The sequence below is a fragment of the Falco rusticolus genome, chromosome 5 (genome assembly GCF_015220075.1).
Source record: "Falco rusticolus isolate bFalRus1 chromosome 5, bFalRus1.pri, whole genome shotgun sequence".
Lineage (NCBI taxonomy): Eukaryota > Metazoa > Chordata > Aves > Falconiformes > Falconidae > Falco > Falco rusticolus.
In genome coordinates, this window is record NC_051191.1 from 20,660,046 (window position 1) to 20,679,471 (window position 19,426).

The 19,426-nt window shown below is 62.1% G+C and overlaps 1 protein-coding gene across 1 annotated transcript in view; it reads left to right on the top strand.

Moving 5' to 3' along the window:
- The first annotated feature begins 2,431 nt into the window (after positions 1 to 2,431).
- The window catches only part of SND1 (staphylococcal nuclease and tudor domain containing 1), a 128,728-nt gene continuing 111,733 nt past the window's right edge, over positions 2,432 to 19,426 (top strand). The window contains exons 1-9 of the mRNA XM_037388764.1: positions 2,432 to 2,564; positions 6,718 to 6,867; positions 8,094 to 8,214; positions 11,447 to 11,525; positions 14,349 to 14,509; positions 14,692 to 14,783; positions 15,689 to 15,847; positions 16,274 to 16,380; positions 16,639 to 16,729. Of these exons, the coding sequence (XP_037244661.1) occupies positions 2,490 to 2,564; positions 6,718 to 6,867; positions 8,094 to 8,214; positions 11,447 to 11,525; positions 14,349 to 14,509; positions 14,692 to 14,783; positions 15,689 to 15,847; positions 16,274 to 16,380; positions 16,639 to 16,729 (1,035 nt within the window). The 5' untranslated portion in view covers positions 2,432 to 2,489. The remainder of the gene's footprint in view (positions 2,565 to 6,717; positions 6,868 to 8,093; positions 8,215 to 11,446; positions 11,526 to 14,348; positions 14,510 to 14,691; positions 14,784 to 15,688; positions 15,848 to 16,273; positions 16,381 to 16,638; positions 16,730 to 19,426) is intronic.

Below are 19,426 nucleotides of genomic sequence, written 5' to 3' on the forward strand. Positions count from 1 at the left end.
TCAGGGATTCATCAGTGCAAAGTACTGAAAAGGAAAAGTGGTGAAAAAAAATTATCATAATACAAGCTGAAGCAAGAAAATGAAAAGTGGCGGAGGGCTGCAGCAGGTGGGGAGCGAGACGGGAGGAGGATCCCTCCCAGACTGGCCTGATCCAGGGTGGGAAACTTCAGCAAGGGCAGCGTGGTGTCAGGACGAGACCCTGGGAGCGGGACCCCAGGGACACCCCAGCAGAGGGGCTGAAGGCTGTGCTGCTGCCAGGCTTCACGCGCAGGAAACAAACCCTGCATGGAAAGAATATTATTAACATTAAGGTTGTGACATATGGCCTGAAGAGGTAGAAGATACCAGCGGGGTGGCACAGCCCTGACCCCTGCCAGCCCCCCCTGCAGAGCCCCGAAGCATTTGGTGTGCCCGCTTCCCCTGGGGGGTGTTGGGCTGTTGCGGGGTATACCAGGACCGGCAGACCCTGCTGCCCTCCCCCCCACTGTGGCAGCCGTGCCACCCTGGCAGCGGTCTCTGTGCCATATGGGACCACGTGCCCGGGCACCCCTGGTCCCAAGGCAGGAGCGGGCTGGGAGCATGGGCTCAGGGGACTTCGGTGCCCAGTGCCACAGGGTTCAGCTGCCCCGTGGGACAGGGGACCATGGTCACAGTGGCAGCAATGGCTGCAGCTGCTCCCAGCAGCCCGATGAGAGGAGCCAGTGCTGCTCCGTTCCTGTTCCCAGGAGCAGGGATTGCAGAGAGATGCAATTGTCAGGATTACCTACGTGACCACTCAAAAAGAGGATAATAATTTTCCACCACCCACAAATGACACGACTCATTACCGGGCTGGCAATTCCCGAACTGGCAGAGGCGAGCGCCGAGCTGAGCGGCGGCTGCAGCAGGGTGCGATAAGCCAGCGCTGCCCTGCACCGTGCCCTGGCACCACGGTGAGGGGCATGTCATGGGGCAGTCACCGAACCCTGCGACTGGCACGCCGGGGGCAGAGCTGCCACTGGGGGATGGCATGGCCACGGATGGTGTCTCCAGCCAGGTAAGCACCAGGCGCATCTCCACATGGCTCCTCCAGGCGGGGCAGAGTGCTGGTCCCTGCGCTAACCACCAGGATGGTCACTTGCTAAGGCTGCAGGCAACTCCCTGGGACCCTCTGCTCTGGATGAGGGGTTTTGGGGTCACCCAGAGATGTGAGGTCTGTACCGAAAGCCCCACCTGCAAGAAGGGTGGCCACACCACGCCAGCGTCCCCAGCGGGAGGGCATCCCAGAGCCACATCTGGACTGCAAGTCCCCGCTGCCAGGACACGATGGCGATGGGTGACCTCGGGTGGTTGAGGCCATGGGGCAGATGGCCCTCGCCGTGCAGTGGCGCTGCCCCAGGCCACCTCGTGGGACAGGGTGCCACTGGCCACGATGCTGCTGCCTCCTGGCAGGGTCTGGGCGCCTGCTGGGTGCGGGGGTGGCTTTGGGGAGGGGGTGCAGGGTGGGTGCAAGCCACCATGCTCCCGGGCAGCTCACCCTGAAAGTGGCCCGGGGGGTGTATCCCTGTTCTCCACGTTTTCGCCAAAACTGCTCGTCGGAGGTGGCAGGAGCTGCCGGCCCCAGTGCCGTGATCCTGCCCGGGCACAGGGCGGAGGCACCAGGGGGCTCTGTGGCTCTGCACCCTCCCCGAGCGTGGCCGCTGGTGCTGGGGGAGCCGGTGGGGACACCGGGGGAGATGGAGCTGCTGATGGGGAAGGTGAGGGGAAGCCAGCACGGGGACCCCACTCCCCTGACCCCCACCCCCCGGGGCGGTGCTGGGGAACTCCTTCCATGACCCCCCCTCCCCCGTGGGGCTGTGCTGGGGTACCCCCCCTTTCCCGACACCCCCCCCCGCCCCGTGGGCCTGTGCTGGGCAACCCCCAGCCCCCGCGGGGCTGCGCCGGGTGACCCGCGTTCCCTGCGCCCCCCGCGGGGCCGTACTGGGGGACCCCATCGACGAACATCTCCCCCGCCTTGCCGCGGGGCCGCCCCCCGAGCCCCTCCCCAACCTCCCGGCCGGTGCCGCCGGCGGGCAGGCAGTGACGCGAGGGGGAGGGGTGGTGCCTTGGCCCAGCCCGGCCCCCGGCGCGGCGGGAGGCCACGTGGGAGCCCGGGCAGCCCTTTGCCGACGTGTCCCTGGCGCCGCGTGCCCCGGAAGTCCCGCCCCCCTCGGCGGGGCGGGGGAGGTCCGAGGGGCGGTGCCTCCCGTGACGTCACCCCCGCGGCGGCCTCTCGGGCCGGTGCTGCGGAGCCGCGCGTCTCCATTGGCCGAGCGGCGGCGGGGTGGGGCGGAGCGAGCGGCGGGGTCAGCCTCCCGTTGGCCGTCGGCCGGGAGGTGGGCGTGGTCGAACGGAGGCCCCGCCCCCCAGGCCCCGCCCCCCTCCGTCCCGCCCCGAGAATCCCTTCCGCGCTCGCCCCGGGCCCCGGCCGCTCCGTCCGCGCTCGCCCCGGCTGCCGCCCCCGCCCCGCTATGGCCTCCGCGGCCGCCCCCGGGCAGGGCGGCTCCGCGCCGCCCCTCACCGTCCAGCGCGGCATCGTCAAGATGGTAAGGGCTGTCTGCCCGCCCGCCGCCCTCCGCGGGCCTCCCGGGGCTCCGCGCCGCTCCGCCCGCCGCCTCGTACGCCCGCCGGCCCGGCCCGGGGTTGCAGCCCTCTCCGGTGCCCGGGGCCCCCGCGCCTCCCGCAGCCCTCTCCGGTGCCCGGGGCCCCCGCGCCTCCCGCAGCCCTCTCCGGGCCCCCCTCCGCTCCCCGCCTCCCTTCCCAGGGACCAGGACATCCCCATGCAGCCCCCTCTGGTGCCCGCCCGCCCACCCCCCCTCCGCCTCACGCTTCCCCTCCCCAAACCTCGTGCTCTGCCCCGGGCCGCGGCGCCCCGCGCCTTCCGGTGCTGCCGGGCCCTGCTCCGCGCTGCCGCGGCTCCCGGCCCTGCGCCCCCAGACTCGTGGTGCTGACGGGGGTGCGCCTGGGGCCCCCAGCCTGTGCCGGGCCCGGGGGTGGCCGTGGCCGCGGAAAGGGCTTTCGGGTCTCCCCGCCCGTTCCCCGGGGGGGCTGGTGGTCCTGCTCTGCTGTCAGCCCTGAAAGCCCTGCAGCCCCGAGGAAATTCGGGGTTCCTCGGTTCGGGCGGTGGCCCCGTGACACCCCGCCTCGGGGACGCCCCTCGGGGGGCTCCACGTGCCGCCCCCCCTCCCTTGCCGGCTGTGTCCCCGCGGGGGTTGGGGTCCTCTAGCCCCTCCGCGCTGGGTCCCCGCATGTGCCGACAGCCGGGACCTGCAGAGCAAAGGTCGGGGCTCCGGCAGCTGCCGCTGGGATCGGGCCCTGGCACCGCATCCTGGTCCCTGCCTCCCTTCCCGGTGCCCTCTCCGCTCCGTTACCTCCCGCGTCCCCAACCCCCCAAGTCCTTGTGCCCGGACACCGACTGGTCGGGAGGTGGCCGATGGTGCTGGCAGTGCATCTGGAGCAGACCTTGCTGGGGGTGTCACGTCCCCCCGGGGCTCGCTGCACAGCGGGGGCAGCTTTGGGGACGCTGCTTTCCCTGTGCTTTAGCTCACCGATGGCATGGGGTAGACATTCCCGCTGCCTTGTGCCACCTCGTGCCCGAAAGGCAAGTTTTTGGGATGCTCAGGAAAAACTTCACCTGGCTGCTCGTCCTGGCCTGGCTCCCTCCAAGGGGATGTGGATGTGCCCGTGGTTTTTGGGCAGGATGGCTGTGGGGGCTGGCTGAGAGGCAGCCGTGTGTGGTGGGCACGGGCTCCCCGAGGGGGCCACACGCTGCCCTGGTGCCCTGTGCCTTGCCTGGGCAGCTGGGCACCCCAGCTGCTGCCCCAGGGCACCCTTCCCTTTCCAGGGCAACTAGCTCAAAGTCAGTGCCCAGGGGACACCCCGGAGAGGTAGGGTGCCCTGGCTGTCTGTGGGCACCGCTCTGTTTCATGGTGCTGCCACGGAGCCAGGAGCTGCCAGGGCCAGCTGGAGCGGTGCCGTCCACAGGCTCTGCTGCGGTTCACAACTTTTTGAACTTGGAGGTTTTGGGGTGGGGTTTGGGGATTTTTTTGGTGGTTTGGGGTTTTTTTCCCACCTTTTGGTTGGGCATTGGGACTGCAGAGTTCAGGAGTGGGGAGGGGGCTCATCCTCCTGCAGGGTTGAAGAGCAGGAGCAGGGATGTGATGGACGTCGGGGGCTCTGCAGCTGCCCCCCCCCCCCCCCCCCCAGCTGGAAGAGGCACTGGGAGCCCAGCTGAGGCTCTGTCCCGTGGGGGCTCCTTCCTTCTGGGGGACTTGAGGAGCTGGGGGAGCCACAGCGGGGAGCCTGGGTTGGTGAGTCTCCAGGTAAAACCGGAGAGGGCTGGGTCCTGGCCAGCGCTTTGGGACTCTGCCTTCCCTTCTCACCACCTTCCTTCCCGTTCCTGCGAGGGTTGTTAACCCTTTGTGCCCCACAGCTGTAGCTCCCTGTGCCAGCAGGACCCCGGTGCTGTCCCCTGTCCCCTCCTGTGCCCGGGGCATGCCTCTGCAGCAGGAGCTGGGTCCATCCAACCCATGTCCCTGTGCCATGCCTTGGCCTGGGCATGTCCATCATGCTGTCAGCTCAGCCTGCGCTAACGACAGTTCTTGCAGCTGGGTTTAAGCCTGGCTTAAGCTCAGCTTTCTTGGGCTGGAGCATGGGGCACTGCTGATGGGGTGCCAGGGCTGAATTTTGCCAGCAAGGAAGAGCGTGGCTTGGGCTGGCAGGTGGGACCCAGGGCTGCTGCCTTTGGGGAGGGTGAAACCTGGGTGCTGGGGTGGTCTCCTGGTCCCATCACTGCTGAAGCCTGGCCAGAAGCTTCATCTGGAGCAGTTCCCCAACTGGGGAGCCTGATGACCACGTGGTGTGAGTGGCAGGCAGGCATTGTGGCTGCTCTGTGGGCAGGGACAGTGGCACAGGGTGCTCTGGAGCGGGGGGGTGGCATGCCCACCCCAAAGCACTGTACACACCCATGGAGCCCAGAGCAGCTTCACCAACAAACCTGTCCCCAGATCCAGGGTTTGTATTGGTAATTGGATAAAACAGTTACAGCATCTGACTTGTTTCCCCATGCCCTATAAATTAAAGATTAAGGTTAATTACAGTGATGAAACCTCTTAAGTCCTTAAGTATCGAGTGCTGAGCCTTTGCTGGGGGATCGCTCTGTGTGCAGCTTGGGCTTCATTTGAAGCTCGATTCCCAGTAGCTTGCATAGCGTGCTGGTCTCTGCCGTGGGCCCGGGCGTGCAGCACAGCATAGGGCAGCAAGCTTATGCCATGGTGCAGCCGGGCCCTTGGGGTTGGCATGATGTGGCTCATTTTCGTGAGGCTCTGTGCGAGCTGGTGTCCCTGGCACTGAGCCAGGCTGGCTGCTGTGCCGGGGTGCGAGTCCTCTGGCTTTGGGATGTGCTGCGAGCATCCCTAGGGATTTCAGGTGGGCAGCAAGCCAGGGCACATGCTGAAATCCAACTTGGCGGTTTTCTGCGAGCGCCTCAGCAGTGTTGATCCTGCGTGCAGGGAGCCGGTATCTGATGGGAACAGGGTGATCCCCGCCACCCTCTCTCTGCCTGGCTGGGACCCTGGCTTGGTGGCTGGAGCTGGCCCTGCTGATGTCGTGGGTGGCTTGGGGTCTTGTACAGGAATGGAGCTGTTGAGAAACCTTGGGGTTTTTGCAGAGCGGGGTGATATCAGTTCCTGTAATTGTCAGGTCCAAGGAGGAGAGATCCGATTTGGTGGTCTGTCATTTTTGGGGGATTCTCCCAGCAGTTTTTTCCACATGGGTTTATTTGTCTGACCTCAATGAAGTCACTTGGCTGAGGTTGCCAGCCAGGCGCAGGGTGTGGCCAGCCCATCGCAGGTGCCTGCCAGTAAAGGTCTTAGCATCACAGTAGGTGTAAGCATCCACTTGGAGCATGGTCCTTGCTCAGCACTCTTGTAAGCCTTGCCGAAGCTGTGCCAAGCAGCTCAGGTGGTTAAAGCCTTCATGCTGAGAGCTGTGTCCCTCTTGGCCGGCCGGCTGTAGGCACATTCCCCCTGAGGCTGCCCCAGGGCAGTGCCAGTGCCAGCTTTTCCCTGCCTGCATCCTTCTGTGCTGTGCCAGAAGCTGTGTGGAGCCCTTGGGGTGCTGTGGGCATGGTGCCCTCCTAAATGTGGGGGTCCCCCTGTGGCAGTGGGGAGCGATGGGGCTGCCAGGGCCCTGGGAGGTGGGTGCGATGGGATGGGACAGGACTGCCCAGTGTAGCTGTGCTCCTGGCTCTGAGTGCTCAGCAGCCAAAGCAGCAGGGGGAGATGGCCCAGCTGGGCTCATCTGACAGGTCAGCACAGGGAGTAAAATCCTGATCTGCCAAGTCCCTTGTGTTACCCGCCACACTGGGATCACCCTGTGTTCAGTTGTGCTGTGCTCTGAAGGAAGGGATGGGACGTTTGATGGTTACCACTGGGAAAGTGCAGGGTGCAGAGCTTGGTTCCATCCTGCATCTCCAAGCAGGAAACTTGGGGCAGCTCCTGCCTCTGCCAGGCCCATGAGAAATCGTGCCCTGCAGTGCTGAGCTTCCCATACCCTGCCTGGGGCAGGACCCGTCCCTGGAAGCCTGCCTGTCCACACAGCTTCAGATGCCTGCACGCTGAGCTTCATCACCTCTTGCCTCCCCAGCCTCCCGGCTGCTGGGGCTAGGGTACCCCCTGTAACCCCTCTGCCTCCCCACAGGTGCTGTCGGGCTGTGCTATCATCGTCCGTGGGCAGCCCCGAGGCGGGCCGCCGCCTGAGCGCCAGATCAACCTCAGCAACATCCGTGCCGGGAACCTTGCCCGCCGTGCTGCTGCAGGCCAGCCGGATGCCAAGGACACCCCGGACGAGGTAGGTGCCTCCCATGAGCGGTGTCACGCAGTTCTCCTGCCATGGGGGTTGTGGACTGAGCTGGGTGGGGGCCCTCCAGACTGCTGGCCCAGCTCTGCAGACCACAGCACCCTTGGCTCTGCCATCACAAGCGGCATTGCCCTTTCTCAGACCTGCTGCTGCCATCCCATGAGGTGCAGGCAGCTCCTTCCTCGCCAATGCTGCCCCTCTGCCCAGCGCGGGGACACGTGGCTGCTGTGGCTGTGGGTTACGGGATGAAACAGTCCCTTCAGTCATCCTTTTGAGAGATCCTTTCCATGTTCCAGCCCCTCAGTGTGGATTTTGGGGCAGACTTCTCTTTCCTCACACTGCAATGGTTGCACACATGCCCAGCAGGCGTGCTGTGGGGGTGCTGCTTTGGCAGATGGGGTGCAGACAGGTCTGCCGGTACCGGCACGCAGGGCACAGTGATTGGGAGCAATGGGTTTGTGTCAGAGGGAGCACAGCCCCGGCCACCCATCCTCCCAGCCCCGGGGGTGGTGCAGAGCGCTGGCAGCTAATTGCTCTCCTTGGGGAGTTTGTCTTCTAAACACTGCTTCAGCCTTTAAATGTCAGTCTTTTAAAAAATTATGCCTGTCAGGTTTGCTAATTGTTTATGAGCACGTCATGTTCTCTCCTCCGGACCGTGTTCCCACCCACCTGCTGCGGTGGAGCGGGGCTGAGCTCGCCAGGGCTCCGGTGCATTCCTGCTGTGGTGCAGGGAGGTGCTGGGGGGATGCAGGAGCCTGTTCCTCCCCGCCCGGCACGGCTGGTCCTGCTTTGCTGCTTCACCACGGGCACCCATGCAGCCTTGGGTAGGAGCCGGGGGAGCCCCTGCCCTGTCCCTGAGAGCTGGGGCTGGGCCAGCCCCCCGACGTTGCTGCAGCTCCAGCCCTGCTCCCTCTGCCCCAGGAGCTTTCCTGGGCTTGGCTGGCTGGGTCTGGCTGCACCTGGGGACTGTGAGGCCAGCTGGAAAACCAACAGTGACCTCTTTTTGGGGGGGGACAGAGGGGAAAAGTGGAGGTACTTCCCATGCGGAGTAGCAGGGTTTATTCCTCTGCAAGCTCATGGGCTGCAAATAGCCTCTAGCACAGCCCTGGGCTAATGCAGCACATGTGGAGGGGAGTGTGAGCCCCCGGGGTGGGGAGGCTCTGGGCTTCCCCAGCTGCATTTGACCCATTGACTCACCTCGACTTCTTTCCCTCCAGCCCTGGGGGTTCCCAGCTCGTGAGTTCCTGCGGAAGAAGCTGATCGGGAAGGAGGTCTGCTTTACCGTGGAGTACAAGACACCGCAGGGCCGGGAGTACGGGATGGTGTACTTGGGGAAAGGTGAGCACAAAGGGGTCCCTTGGGCACCTGAAGGGCTGGTGGGGAGGATGCAGTGAGGTTTGCGGTGTGTGCAGTGCTTGCAGCCGGAGCTAGCCCAAGTGGGTGGGCTGGGATGCGGTGTTGGCAGCAGGAGGATGCATGCCTGCTTTTCAGTGGAGCTCCAGCTTTGGGAGGGGAGAGATGCCCGGTAGTGGTCCCGGCTGCCTGTGGGGCTGTGCAGAGCCAGAGCGTGACTGTGCTTGCTGCCTCTGGTTGATGCACTGCAGCATGTGGACACAAGCCATGGCGTTATGTGAGTTCCCTCAGGTTTCCCCATGCCATTCTTTTTGGCGTCATAAATCTCTTGCTCATCTCTGGCTGATTGGAATCTCTCAAAAGGAACCAGCTTTGTGGCTCCTGAGGATGCGGCGGAGGGCTGGGAGCAAAGCCTGGCCCAGCCACTCAGCCCAAACGCTGTGCGATGCCTGCAGCCTGTGCTGCCCCTGGCCTGGAGCAGCTTGGGGCAGGGTGGCCCTTTCGGCGCTGGCACAGGTGGGCTTAGGCTCTGGTTAAGTCCCCTCTCACAGTGAGCATGACACCGGACTGTACTCTGCCAGGTGCCATGTCCTCTCTGCCAATGACCCTGGCCAAATTTGGTTCCAGCTGTGCTGGTGGATGAGTTTTTGGGCTCTTGCTCCCTGTGGTTAGCCCCAGCCATTGCTTGGTCTGGTGAGAGTAATGGTGAGAGCAAGTGGTTGAGAGGTTACAGTGTCCTGCTGCTGGCTTCTGGACCGCGCTGCTCTGCTGGGCTTAGCTCATGGTTGGATATCTCAAGCCCTCAATGTTCAAGAAGGAGGATGAGATCTGCTCAGCGTGGGTGGGCTCCTGGGAAGCAGGTGCTCACCAGGACCCAGCTTGTCCTCTAGTGCCACTGGGCTCAGGGTTACCGGGGTAGATGGATGTACCAGCTCAGCACAGGGGCAAGAGATGCACAGAGTGAACCACATACCTCTGTGCTCAGTGTGGAGCCGGGACAGCTCCACAAGTGGGATATTTGGGATACGACCAGGGTACAGGTCAGTCTCATCCCTGGTGCCCTGGAAGCCTCCTCTCCCATGAGAGGCTCAGCGGGGTAACTCGTTGCAGTTGGGGAAGGAAGGGAGGACCAGGCTTGTGCAAGGGGCTGTAAAGGAGCTCAGGGGCTACTGAATTTTGGGTGTGCATCCTCTGGGGTAGCTCCAGTACAGACTGGGAGCTCAGGTGCTCTCGGCCCCATGTCCCTGCAGACTCTGCTGCTTGTGGCTTGGCTGTGCAGGGCTGGGCTGGAGAGGCTGAGCAGGTGTCGTGAGGCATCTTTGTCTCCAGTTATGTCCCCTGGCATCACTATGGCACTCGGAGCTTTTCCTGTGGTGCAAGCAGGAGCTTGGTTCGAAGAGCAAACGGCTGGGACTTGCTCACCGCCACAGACAGGGCTTGTCCTGAGGCAGCATGGCGTGAACAGAGCAAGGGGGGTTTGCATGGAGGCACAGGGATAAAGGAGCTGGCCCGTAATGTGCAGGGAGAGGCTCCCTCTGGGTCTGTGGCAGGAGTTGCCAGTGCCTCTGGCTGGGCAAGATGAGGATTGCCAACCGTCAGCTCCACTGCATGGCCAGAGAGCCCAGCATCGCTGCTGGCTCCTGGCTCCCTGCTGCAGAGGCTCAGCAGGTGCGTTGGTGGCCATGCAGCTCCCTGGGGAGGCTGAAGCTCTCTCCTCAGAGGTTTTCTGACTCAACTGGATGTGGCCAGGGTGGGCAGTAGCCCTGCTTAGACCCCCTTTCCACCTGCACATCATCGCCGCTGCAAGGACAACCCAGGGCTAGATTCCCATTGCTGCTGCATCCTGGTGCACTCCAGCCAGCACCTCCTGTGTCCCTGTGGGGGTCCCCCTCCAGTGTGGAACCGTGAGACCCCCACGGTCCCCAGACTGTGAAAAACGGGAGCAGAACCCTACGTGCTGCCATGATGAACCTGTCCCCTGAGACTGCGAGTAACTAGGTATCAAAGCTGCCTCTGTGCTCATTCCTGAGCTTCCAGTTTGCTCATCGGCTGGGGGTCTGGGAAGCCCTTTGGGATGGTGATCCCCTCCTCAGAGAGTAGCTGCTCCTTGCTGCTTTCCCCATGAGCTGTCCTTTAGCAGGAAGCATGGCAGGTCCTGACAGTGCATTGTACAACAAATCGACCTTGAAAGGGGTTTTGTTGTTCTGCAACACTGCGATCAGTGAAGTGCTCCCTTTCAGTCATCTGCAGCCTTGTTGTCTGCCACGTTAAGGGCTCTTATGCTGTGCCTCCTGCGTAGGTGTCGTCCTTATTCTTAAATCCCAGGCTGTCACATCGCGGAGGTGAGAAACGAAGCATAAAATGTTTCCTGATGAAGTTTGTCAAGGTTTAAATACTATTAATGCGGAAACGTTGCGACACCTTCCCTGGCAGCGATGCAGTAACTGTCTGCGGCTCTGGGCTTTGGAGGAGTGGGGGCTTTGGAAGGGTAGGGGCTTTGGGAGGGGTAGGGGCTTGTCATTGCTTGCTGGTGGTAGCCAAGCTGGAGCGGAGGTGCTGTGGAAGGGGGCACTGGCTGGAACCCCTCCCTGGCCACCTCACACTGCTGCTTAGGGCTGTACAACTCTGCTCCCTCCCTTCTGCATGGGCAGCTGGAAGATTTTGCCCAAATCTTCCTCTTTATCTGCTCTCCCTGGCCCAGGATACCCCAGACCATGGCATTTGTCCCCCACCTTCCCAGGGACTCTGGCTTCTGGTAACTGTGGAAACCTCCATGTTTTTGCAGAGGAAGGATGTCTTGTGCAGAGGGACCTGTCACAGGCCATACTGGCAGCACAACCTTTGTTGGAAATCCAGAGAGCCCCTTTGGTGCTGGGAGGGCATTGCCTGCCTCATTGGGGACCTGAGGATGTCCCCTTCCCACGGAGGTGGTCCTGGGTGATGCCAAGCCTTGCAGCCCAGTAGTGCATCAGAGCAATGCGCCACCTTCCCACTTGCTTTGCCCTGGTCTGCGGGAAAGGGTGTCCCCAGGACAGCCCTGGACTGCTCCACTCAATGCATCACGAAGGCTGCATGCTGCAGGGACGCTGGGCTAGTGACGGGAGCATTTTGTTCCCGGGTTGCTCTGGCATTTGTTAGCTGGAATTGTTCTGGGAATGCTTTCCAGAACAGAGGTCTGCGTGCTGATGGCTTGTCTTACTGACTCCTCTCTCCACAGACACAAGCGGCGAGAACATTGCTGAGTCCCTCGTGGCTGAAGGGCTGGCCTCCCGCCGGGAAGGGATCCGAGCCAACAAGTACGTATGTGGCTGCATTCCTGTGCTGCCCCGGTGAGCCCATGCTGTGCATCCGCACTGATTCTCTGCAGTTATTTACCTGGGCACAGAGCTGTTGGGTTCCTTGGCTTGGGCCGGGTACCAGCCCCTGCTTCTCATCTCTCTGTGGTGCCTGGGCTTCACAGGTGTCGGTGTCCCAGCACAGTGACCCTGTTTTCTTTGGGCTGGTGAGGGGCTGGGGTATGAGAGCCTGGTGTCGTCTTGCCTTGGATGCTGAAGTACCAGAGCTGTGGCCCTGGGTTGCAGAGTAGAAAAACTTCTGAAGCTCTTGGTTGCTGGAAGATGATGCCTGGCATAGAGCTGAGGTGTTTTCATTCACGCTAGAGAGGTGGTGGTGTGGTGTTCCTGCCCCTTGTCCTACATCTGGGTGGTGTGATGCCTGTGCTGATGCCACTGGAGGTGATGCCAGTGCTTTGCCCTGGCCCCGTTGCATCCCAGAGTAAGGGAAAAGCCTGGCATCAGCTGTGTATGGCCCCAGGCGCTGAGTATCCTGTCCCAGGGGTGTGAGTTGTTTCTGTGGTGCTGCTATAAATACCGGTGGTACGCTATTTCCATCCCTATGCCTGCTGGGCTGGAAGCTCGCTGTGTTTCTTCCTAAAACTGTTCCTGGCGCACTTGGATGCTTTCCACCCGGCGTTTTTGGTAATGCAGCCTGTAAACAGGTATGATGAGTAAACAGAGCGAGCATTGCCAAGAGCATGGATGGGTTGTTTTATACCCAGGCTTGCCAGGGCTGAAGCCTTGAGTGCTGGTGGATCCTGCTTGCTGCCTGCCTGGGGACGCAGTCCCTGTCCCATGCCCTTGGGAAGCATGCTGATGGGCTCTGGGTGCTGCTGGCAGAGTTTAGCGGCTCTGCTTTAGCATGGTTGGGGACCACTGCGGGGCAGTGATGCCAGAGAGAGGCACAAAAGCTGCTGCAGCTGTGCTGGAGGGGCTGCAGAAGCCACCAGCCTGTGGGGCTGTTGGGGCTGGAGATGAGAATCTGGTGGGGGAGTGTGTGCAGCACTGGTGGTGGAGCCTGGCGAGGACCAGCAGTGTTTGTAGGATGAAGGGGGTTCAGCCAGAGCTGGCTGTCATTGCCCTGTCCTGGTTCTGTGCCTCCCACTTGCCTTTTGAGCTGCAGAGGTGGAGCGAAGGAGGAAAGCCTCCGCCTGCCAGTCTGATGGGGTTTTTGCACTGACTTTCTCTTGCTTCCTGTTGGAAATGTCCCCCTGGGACCCTGCTGTGACTTGTGCCAAAGGGGGACCGTGAGCCCACGCAAGGCTGGTTGTGAGCAGCCAGGCTGTGTTGGCTGCCACTGCTCGTGGCTGTGCAGCTGTGACCACCGAAGGAAGCTGTGCCTGCACGGCCATAGGGATGGCCCTTAGCCCGCCGGGGCTGGTGCTTCCCCAGGCACCTGGAAAACAGGGTGATGAGCCAGGCAGGACCTCAGCCCTGACTTGGTTCCTCTGTGCTCATCTCTGCTTTCCAGCCAGCCTTCCCCAGGAAAGCCCCCTCGCCTGGCTTCACTGCAGGCTTGCATTGGCTGTGGCCACACCACTGACCCCGTGGGAGGACGGTCGTGTGGCAGCGCAGCTGAGGAGAGCAGAGCCGCCCCACTCCTACTGTGTGGGGACCCCCTTGCTCCAGCCAGAGAGGTGGCTGAAGTCCCCTGTGTATTTGCTGCCTGGGACTTTCAGGTGCTTCTGGACTGGCCTGTTGTGCCAGAGGGAAGGAAATTGGGGTGCAGGTTGGGTGCTGTTGTCCGCTACTTGTGCTGGGGTGACTTGGGCAGTCCCATTGGGACCTTCTGGCGGCTTTGAGCTCCTGGGGTTCTGCTGCTTTGCTCCTTCAACTTCCTCCTGCAAGTGCACCCAGCGGGCAGCATGCCTGGTGGGGCCGGTCACCCTGACCCCCATGGTGACAGTGCAGGAACAGGACATGCAGCCTCTGAGGCTGGGCGATGCTGCTGCCATGAGCTCCATCACCAGTGTGACGGGGCTGATGCAGCAGCACAGTTAGCACAGGACTGAGCTTCCTGCAGTTAAATGTCGCCTGGAGCGTGTTGCTGCTCCGCATTTGCTCTCCTAATTCAAAGGGTATGTTAATTAATGGGTGCATGAGGTGACTCTCAGCCCCTCGCTTATCAGCTACTTGAGTAGAGTGCTTCTGCAGTGAATCTGAGATTCATCAGGTTGCAGCTCTGCCTGAAGCTGAAGAATGCTATGAAAATATCACCAAATTTGTTTGAGTTAGGACCGTGCACAGCAGGGCTGGCCGCCAGCACTGGGAAGCAGCTGTTGCTGCACTCTGCCTTTGGCAGCCACCTGTGCCTGCAGGACTGGGGACAGCTGTGGTTTGGTATGGCACATGAGCCGTGTACCTGGGTTTGTCATTCCTCTTCTCCCAAAGCATGCTCTTGCCGTGCTGGGTCCCTGTCTCCCTGAGGCTGCCTTTCTATCGTGGGGCACAAAAGCAGCCTCAGAGGGTTGTCTTGGGAGGTTTAGCCCATGCTATCAGAGGCGGTGCTTCTAGCAGGGGGTATTCGGACATCGATGGTGCAGCCTCTGTGCTGTGGTGCTGGAGAAACTTAGTTTGATTTACTGGTTGTTGCTGTCAGCGGTACAAAGCATTGCTCACCAGCTCACCCAGGCGGTACCTTTTCTAAATGTAAGTGATTAAATCACTAAAGCATCCAGAAAAGTGCCTGAAGATGGACGTTCCTGGTGATAAAACATGCAGGAACCAGCAGCGTCCTTTGTGCCCGGAGCCCAGCCTCACCCCCATCTCATCCTGTCCTTGCAGCCCCGAGCAGAGCAGGCTGGCGGAGCTGGAAGAGCAGGCCAAGAGTGCCAAGAAGGGGATGTGGAGTGAGGGGACAGGCTCCCACACTATCAGAGATCTCAAGTATACTATCGAAAACCCCCGACACTTCGTGGACTCCATGCACCAGAAGCCAGTCAATGGTAAGCTGGCACCAACTCTGGCCTTCACTGCCGGGTGCCGGGGTCGCCCCTGCCCTCCATCCTCTGCTGTCCACCTGTGGCCTTGGGAGCTGGCTGCCTGCAGGGTGCTGTACCCGGCACCCTCTGTGGCTCCCAATGAGCCCCTCCTCTGCAGGACCAACCTCTCTGCTTTTGCTCTGCAGCCATCATAGAGCACGTCCGGGATGGTAGCGTGGTGAGAGCCCTCCTCCTCCCTGATTACTACCTGGTCACCGTCATGCTCTCGGGGATCAAGGTGAGGCTTGGCCCCTGGCAGGCATGCTCATCAGTCCTCTTTGCAGCAAGTTCCCTCCTGAATTTGTGCTATCGTTCGTTGTGCATCCTCCTCTGAGCCTTCTAGCACTGGTGCAGGGGCTGCACCGGTACCTGCCTGCTGCCCCAGCTGCCAGGCTCACGAGGCCGGGGCAGGGAGGGATGGAGGCCGGGATACAGCTGCATCGTTGCCTGCTGTGTCGTCCTGCACGCACCTTCCCGTAACAAGCTGCTTGCCGTTCATAGTTGTGTGTGTGCCAGTGCGGGGTGTCACTGCGGGGATGGAAGCAGGTTTAGGTTAGGCAGGTACCAGCTCTGTGCTGCCAGGTCTGTCGGCAGCCTGAGCTTTGTGCTGTCGGACACCCTGCAGGGATCTCCTGGTCGCTGGGTCAGCGGCCGTCCGTGCTTTGCTGGCATCGAGGTGACCACTGGTGCGTGGACCAGAGAGCTCGGCTCCCCCGCTGTGCCAGGAGGCTGATGCCAAGGGCTGGGGGCTCCTGGGGTGTCTGGGGCAGAGCATCCCTGCCTGCCTCCGCTCCCTCTCATGCTGCTGTTGCTGAAGCACCAGAGCCTTCCCCCCTTCCCTCCTTGCCTGTCTGATGCAGCGTGGATGCACCCTGGGTGCATTTATGCTGGGAGGTGGTCCCCGTGTCCTGGTTTGATCCCAGTGGTGTTTGTCAGGGCGGTTAAAGGGCTGTGTCAGTGAAATGTGGCACAAAAGCATCGGTGTGCAGACCCCAGCGCGCAGCCCCCCGGCCTGTCTCCCAGAAGCTACAGCTGGAGCACAGGGGCTGCATGCAGCCTCCCTCCCTCCCCAGGGAGGTTCCCACCCCCTTGCTGAGGCTTTAGGTGCCAGCCCGTGCCCTGACTGTTCCCCCTCTGCCGCAGTGCCCCACATTCAAGCGGGAGGCGGATGCCCCTGAAGTCCCTGAGCCGTTTGCAGCCGAAGCGAAGTTCTTCACAGAGTCACGGCTGCTGCAGAGGGACGTACAGATCGTCCTGGAGAGCTGCCACAACCAGAACATCCTGGGCACCATCCTGCATCCGGCAAGTGGGACTGACAGTGACAAGGGGTGGGAGAGGGTCCCAGTGGGCTGGCAGACGGTTGATCATCGCTTGCTGGAGATGCTCAAGGTGGTCACAAGGTCCTGGTGCCTCTGGTGGCAGCTCAGGGCAGCTGGGAGTTGTGGGCTCTTTAGTTGTGGATGTGGGAGACCATGGTCCATCTGAGCAGCCCGCAAGGAGCAGTGGGTATTGCTGAGGAGGTCACCAGTAGCCCTGGGGGCACCAAGTGTGGTGGCCAGACCTTGCAGGGCTCTCTGAGGACCTGTGACATCTAAGGGGCTGAGTGGGGAAAGTGAGCCCCACCTCACAGCGGGGCAGGGATATGCCAGCTCTCCTTGGGGACACAGGGGTAGATGCTGATGCTGCATCCCCTGCCGCTGAGCGTGTGCCTCCTCCCCTTCCCTGCAGAACGGGAACATCACCGAGCTCTTGCTGAAGGAGGGCTTTGCCCGCTGTGTGGACTGGTCCATCGCTGTCTACACCCGTGGCGCTGACAAGCTGCGTGCAGCTGAAAGGTGAGTCTGGTGCTGGGGTGCTTGTGCTCTGAGCTGCACCTGTAGGGTGCCTGGGGTGACTCCAGCCCCCTCTCCCCATCTACATGTGGGGTACCCCCACTGCTCTCCTGGGTGGGAGGTAGGTGTGATCTTCCCTTGCAAGCTTGCGCCAGCCCCACTGTCTCTGCCAGGGTTTTGTGGGACAATTTAGCATATGGCACAGTCGTCCCTTCTGGGGATGCCAGCCTGGGCATCATGTCTGTCACCCCCTCCTGCCAGGTTCGCCAAAGAGCGCAAGTTGAGGATCTGGAGGGACTATGTGGCCCCCACGGCAAACTTGGATCAGAAGGACAAGCAGTTTGTTGCTAAGGTGAGTGGGTGGCAGGGCAGGGGACGGGGCAGGTAGGCTCTGCCTGTGCTGGGGCAGGGTGCCTGGTGGTGGGTGCTTGGACAGACCCCAGAGGGTTGTGCTTGAGCTACATCCCTGCCATGGACTGTCCAGTGCACGCTGGGATCTTGGGCAGGCCTGGGATGGGAAGAGGGGAAACAAAGCAGAGGGGAGGGGAAGGGGCCACGGTTCATGGGGATGGGCTGGTGGGTGCCCTGGGGCTTCACTCTGGCTGATGGTGTCACGGAGATGCTCTCGCCCTGCCTGCCAAAGGCTGTTTGGGCTCGGCAGAGACTTGCTTCCCTCTAATGCTTACGTTTCCAGTGCGGTGTCAGATCCCGGGGGCTGCTGGTGTGGAACTGTGGGGCTCCGTGGGCAGAGCCCCTGGCTGCAGGCTCCAGGGCCTTGCTAGCCCCGTGCATGAGAGCAGCTCCAGGGATGCCCCAGTGCCACAGTGCCAGTGTTCCTGGCACACAGAAACCGTGCCTACCCCTGCACTGGCCTGGTTCAGAGTGCACAGCCGGTGGAGAAAGGAGGATGTGAGGGAAGCTGTGTGGGGCTGACCTGGTGCCCCTGTCCCAGGTGGGCATCCCTGCGGAGGGGCATCTCGCCTGGGCAGGGCTGGCTGGGGCAGTGGGCTGCGGCAGGGTCCGGGCACCGCTGTGGAGGAGCCGGGGGTAGCAGCCCGCTAGGTGGCGCTGCTGGCTCGCCCAGCGCAGCAGCTGTAGCCAAGGGGGCTTCTGTTCTGGTGGAAATCCTGAGAAATGTGCAACAACCAGATTTCTTAGAAAGTCAGCTTAACCCCTGTGCTTCCCCCTGTGCTCGGGTTTGAGCCTGCCCTGGAGCATCCTTCCAGCTGCTTCATCCCTGCTGGGGTCATGCTTGGACACCCCTGCTTTGCAGGCATGGGGGAAAGCCTGGCTGCTCCGGGGGGGCTGCTCCTTCCCTGCCTTGAGGGGGCTGCCAGCTGCCCTGACGCTGCAGGACAGCAGAGCCTGGGGCTGGGCCAGCTCCAGAGCTGCCAGGCAGGGCAGAGCAGGAGCTCTTGCGGCTGGCCAGTCCAGTCTCAGCTGTGCAGTGCAACCAGCTGGATTATCTCGGCGTGCGGTGCTGTCACCAGGATCTACACAGCAGCTCCTGTTCTCTGGGATGAGCCTGGGCAGGCACTGGCTCATGCCTTAACTCTGAGATTACTCCCTTCTCTGCAAACGCCTGCTGGTCAGCTCAGATATGGCTGATAGCAGTGTTAGCAGGGGTCCCCCAAAACATCCCACCAGCTTCCCCAGGCGGTGAAGGGTTTTCTGGGCTTTTCCTCTTCGAGTGGCATATGAATGGAGCCTGAGTGCCCAGCCCACAGGGTGTCCGAGAAGCCCAGAAGTGTGAGCCTGTCCCTGGGGAGAAGGACCACGTTTGGTCCCTACCCAAGATGCTGCTACTGTGGTGAGAAATAACACCTGGGCAAAGGCTGCTGCGGGCACCGGGATGGCCGTGCGAAGGCGCTGGCGTGCTCGGAAGTGCCACCCTGCCACTGGCAGGAGCTGCCGCCGGAGCCTGTGCCAGGAGCCGGCACGGGGGCCGTTAGTCACGCTTTGCTCAGCAGCTTGCGGAGGGCTGGTGGAGGGGGCGGGTGGATGCTCCTGGCATTTCAAAAATGCCCGTTATGTTGTTGAATAGCTTGTGTGCGGGCTGGGACGCTGGTGGAGAGCTGCCACCAGCGGCAGGCAGGTCTCTCATCCCAAGCCCTGCAATGGTGTCTGCTGGGGGTTTGGGGCTCAGCGGCATCTCTAGCCCTGGTGCTGGGCATTGCCATAGGACAGCCGTCACCCCGGGAGCAGTGGGAATCCACCCCTGGTGTCATGGAGCAGAGGGGACCCCAATGTACAGGCCGCATCCCACTTAGGTTCCTGGGGCCCGGTGTGCAGGATGGTCCCTGGTCCTGGGCACAGCCCCTTGCTCTGCTGAGTCCCCCCCAGCGGGGGAGCACTCAGTCTCCCGGGTCGCTGCAGCCTGGGGTCTGCTCCAGTGCTGTTTGGCTGCCTTGGCTCTGCAGTAAGAGCCCCCAAACACAGTGAACACCACGGTGCTGTCCCGCTTCATGGGGAGGAGACACAGAGTTTCTCCGCCTTCAGTTAAAACCGGCTCTTTATGCAGGCCTGTGCAAATCAGCGTTTAGGGAGCTGTCAGCCAAAGCCCCCCCGGGGCACTGTCAGTTTTGCAGTGTCAGTTTTTGGTCTTTTTCCCTTCCTGGGAATTGTAAGTGACAGGGAAAATCAGGACAAATGCCCGCACGCCTCGCGGTGCCAGAGCTGGGCACGTGCTCGGGCTCCCTGAGGGGCACCGTGAGCCCCCATCCATCCTCCTAGCGCCCTGCGGAGGGGTCTGGGTGCGGGCAGCGGCTGCTCTGGCACTGAAGCCGCCTCCGTGCTCGGCACAACGCCGAGGTGCTCGTTTGCAGCAGCAGAGCTGACGTAGGAGCTGCTGGGGGGGGGGGGGGGCAGGCGGGCGGTGGCAGGGAGAGGAGGAGGAAGATCCCAACCTGTCTTTGCACCGTTGAGCAACCGTGGCAAATTAGCTCCAGCTAATTTTGGATCCCGCTGCCGTCGCGGTCAGCTGCCGGTGCTTTGAGCAGAGGGGTTGGTTCAGGGAAACATTAAGGCTTGGCCTTGATTGTGGATTTGA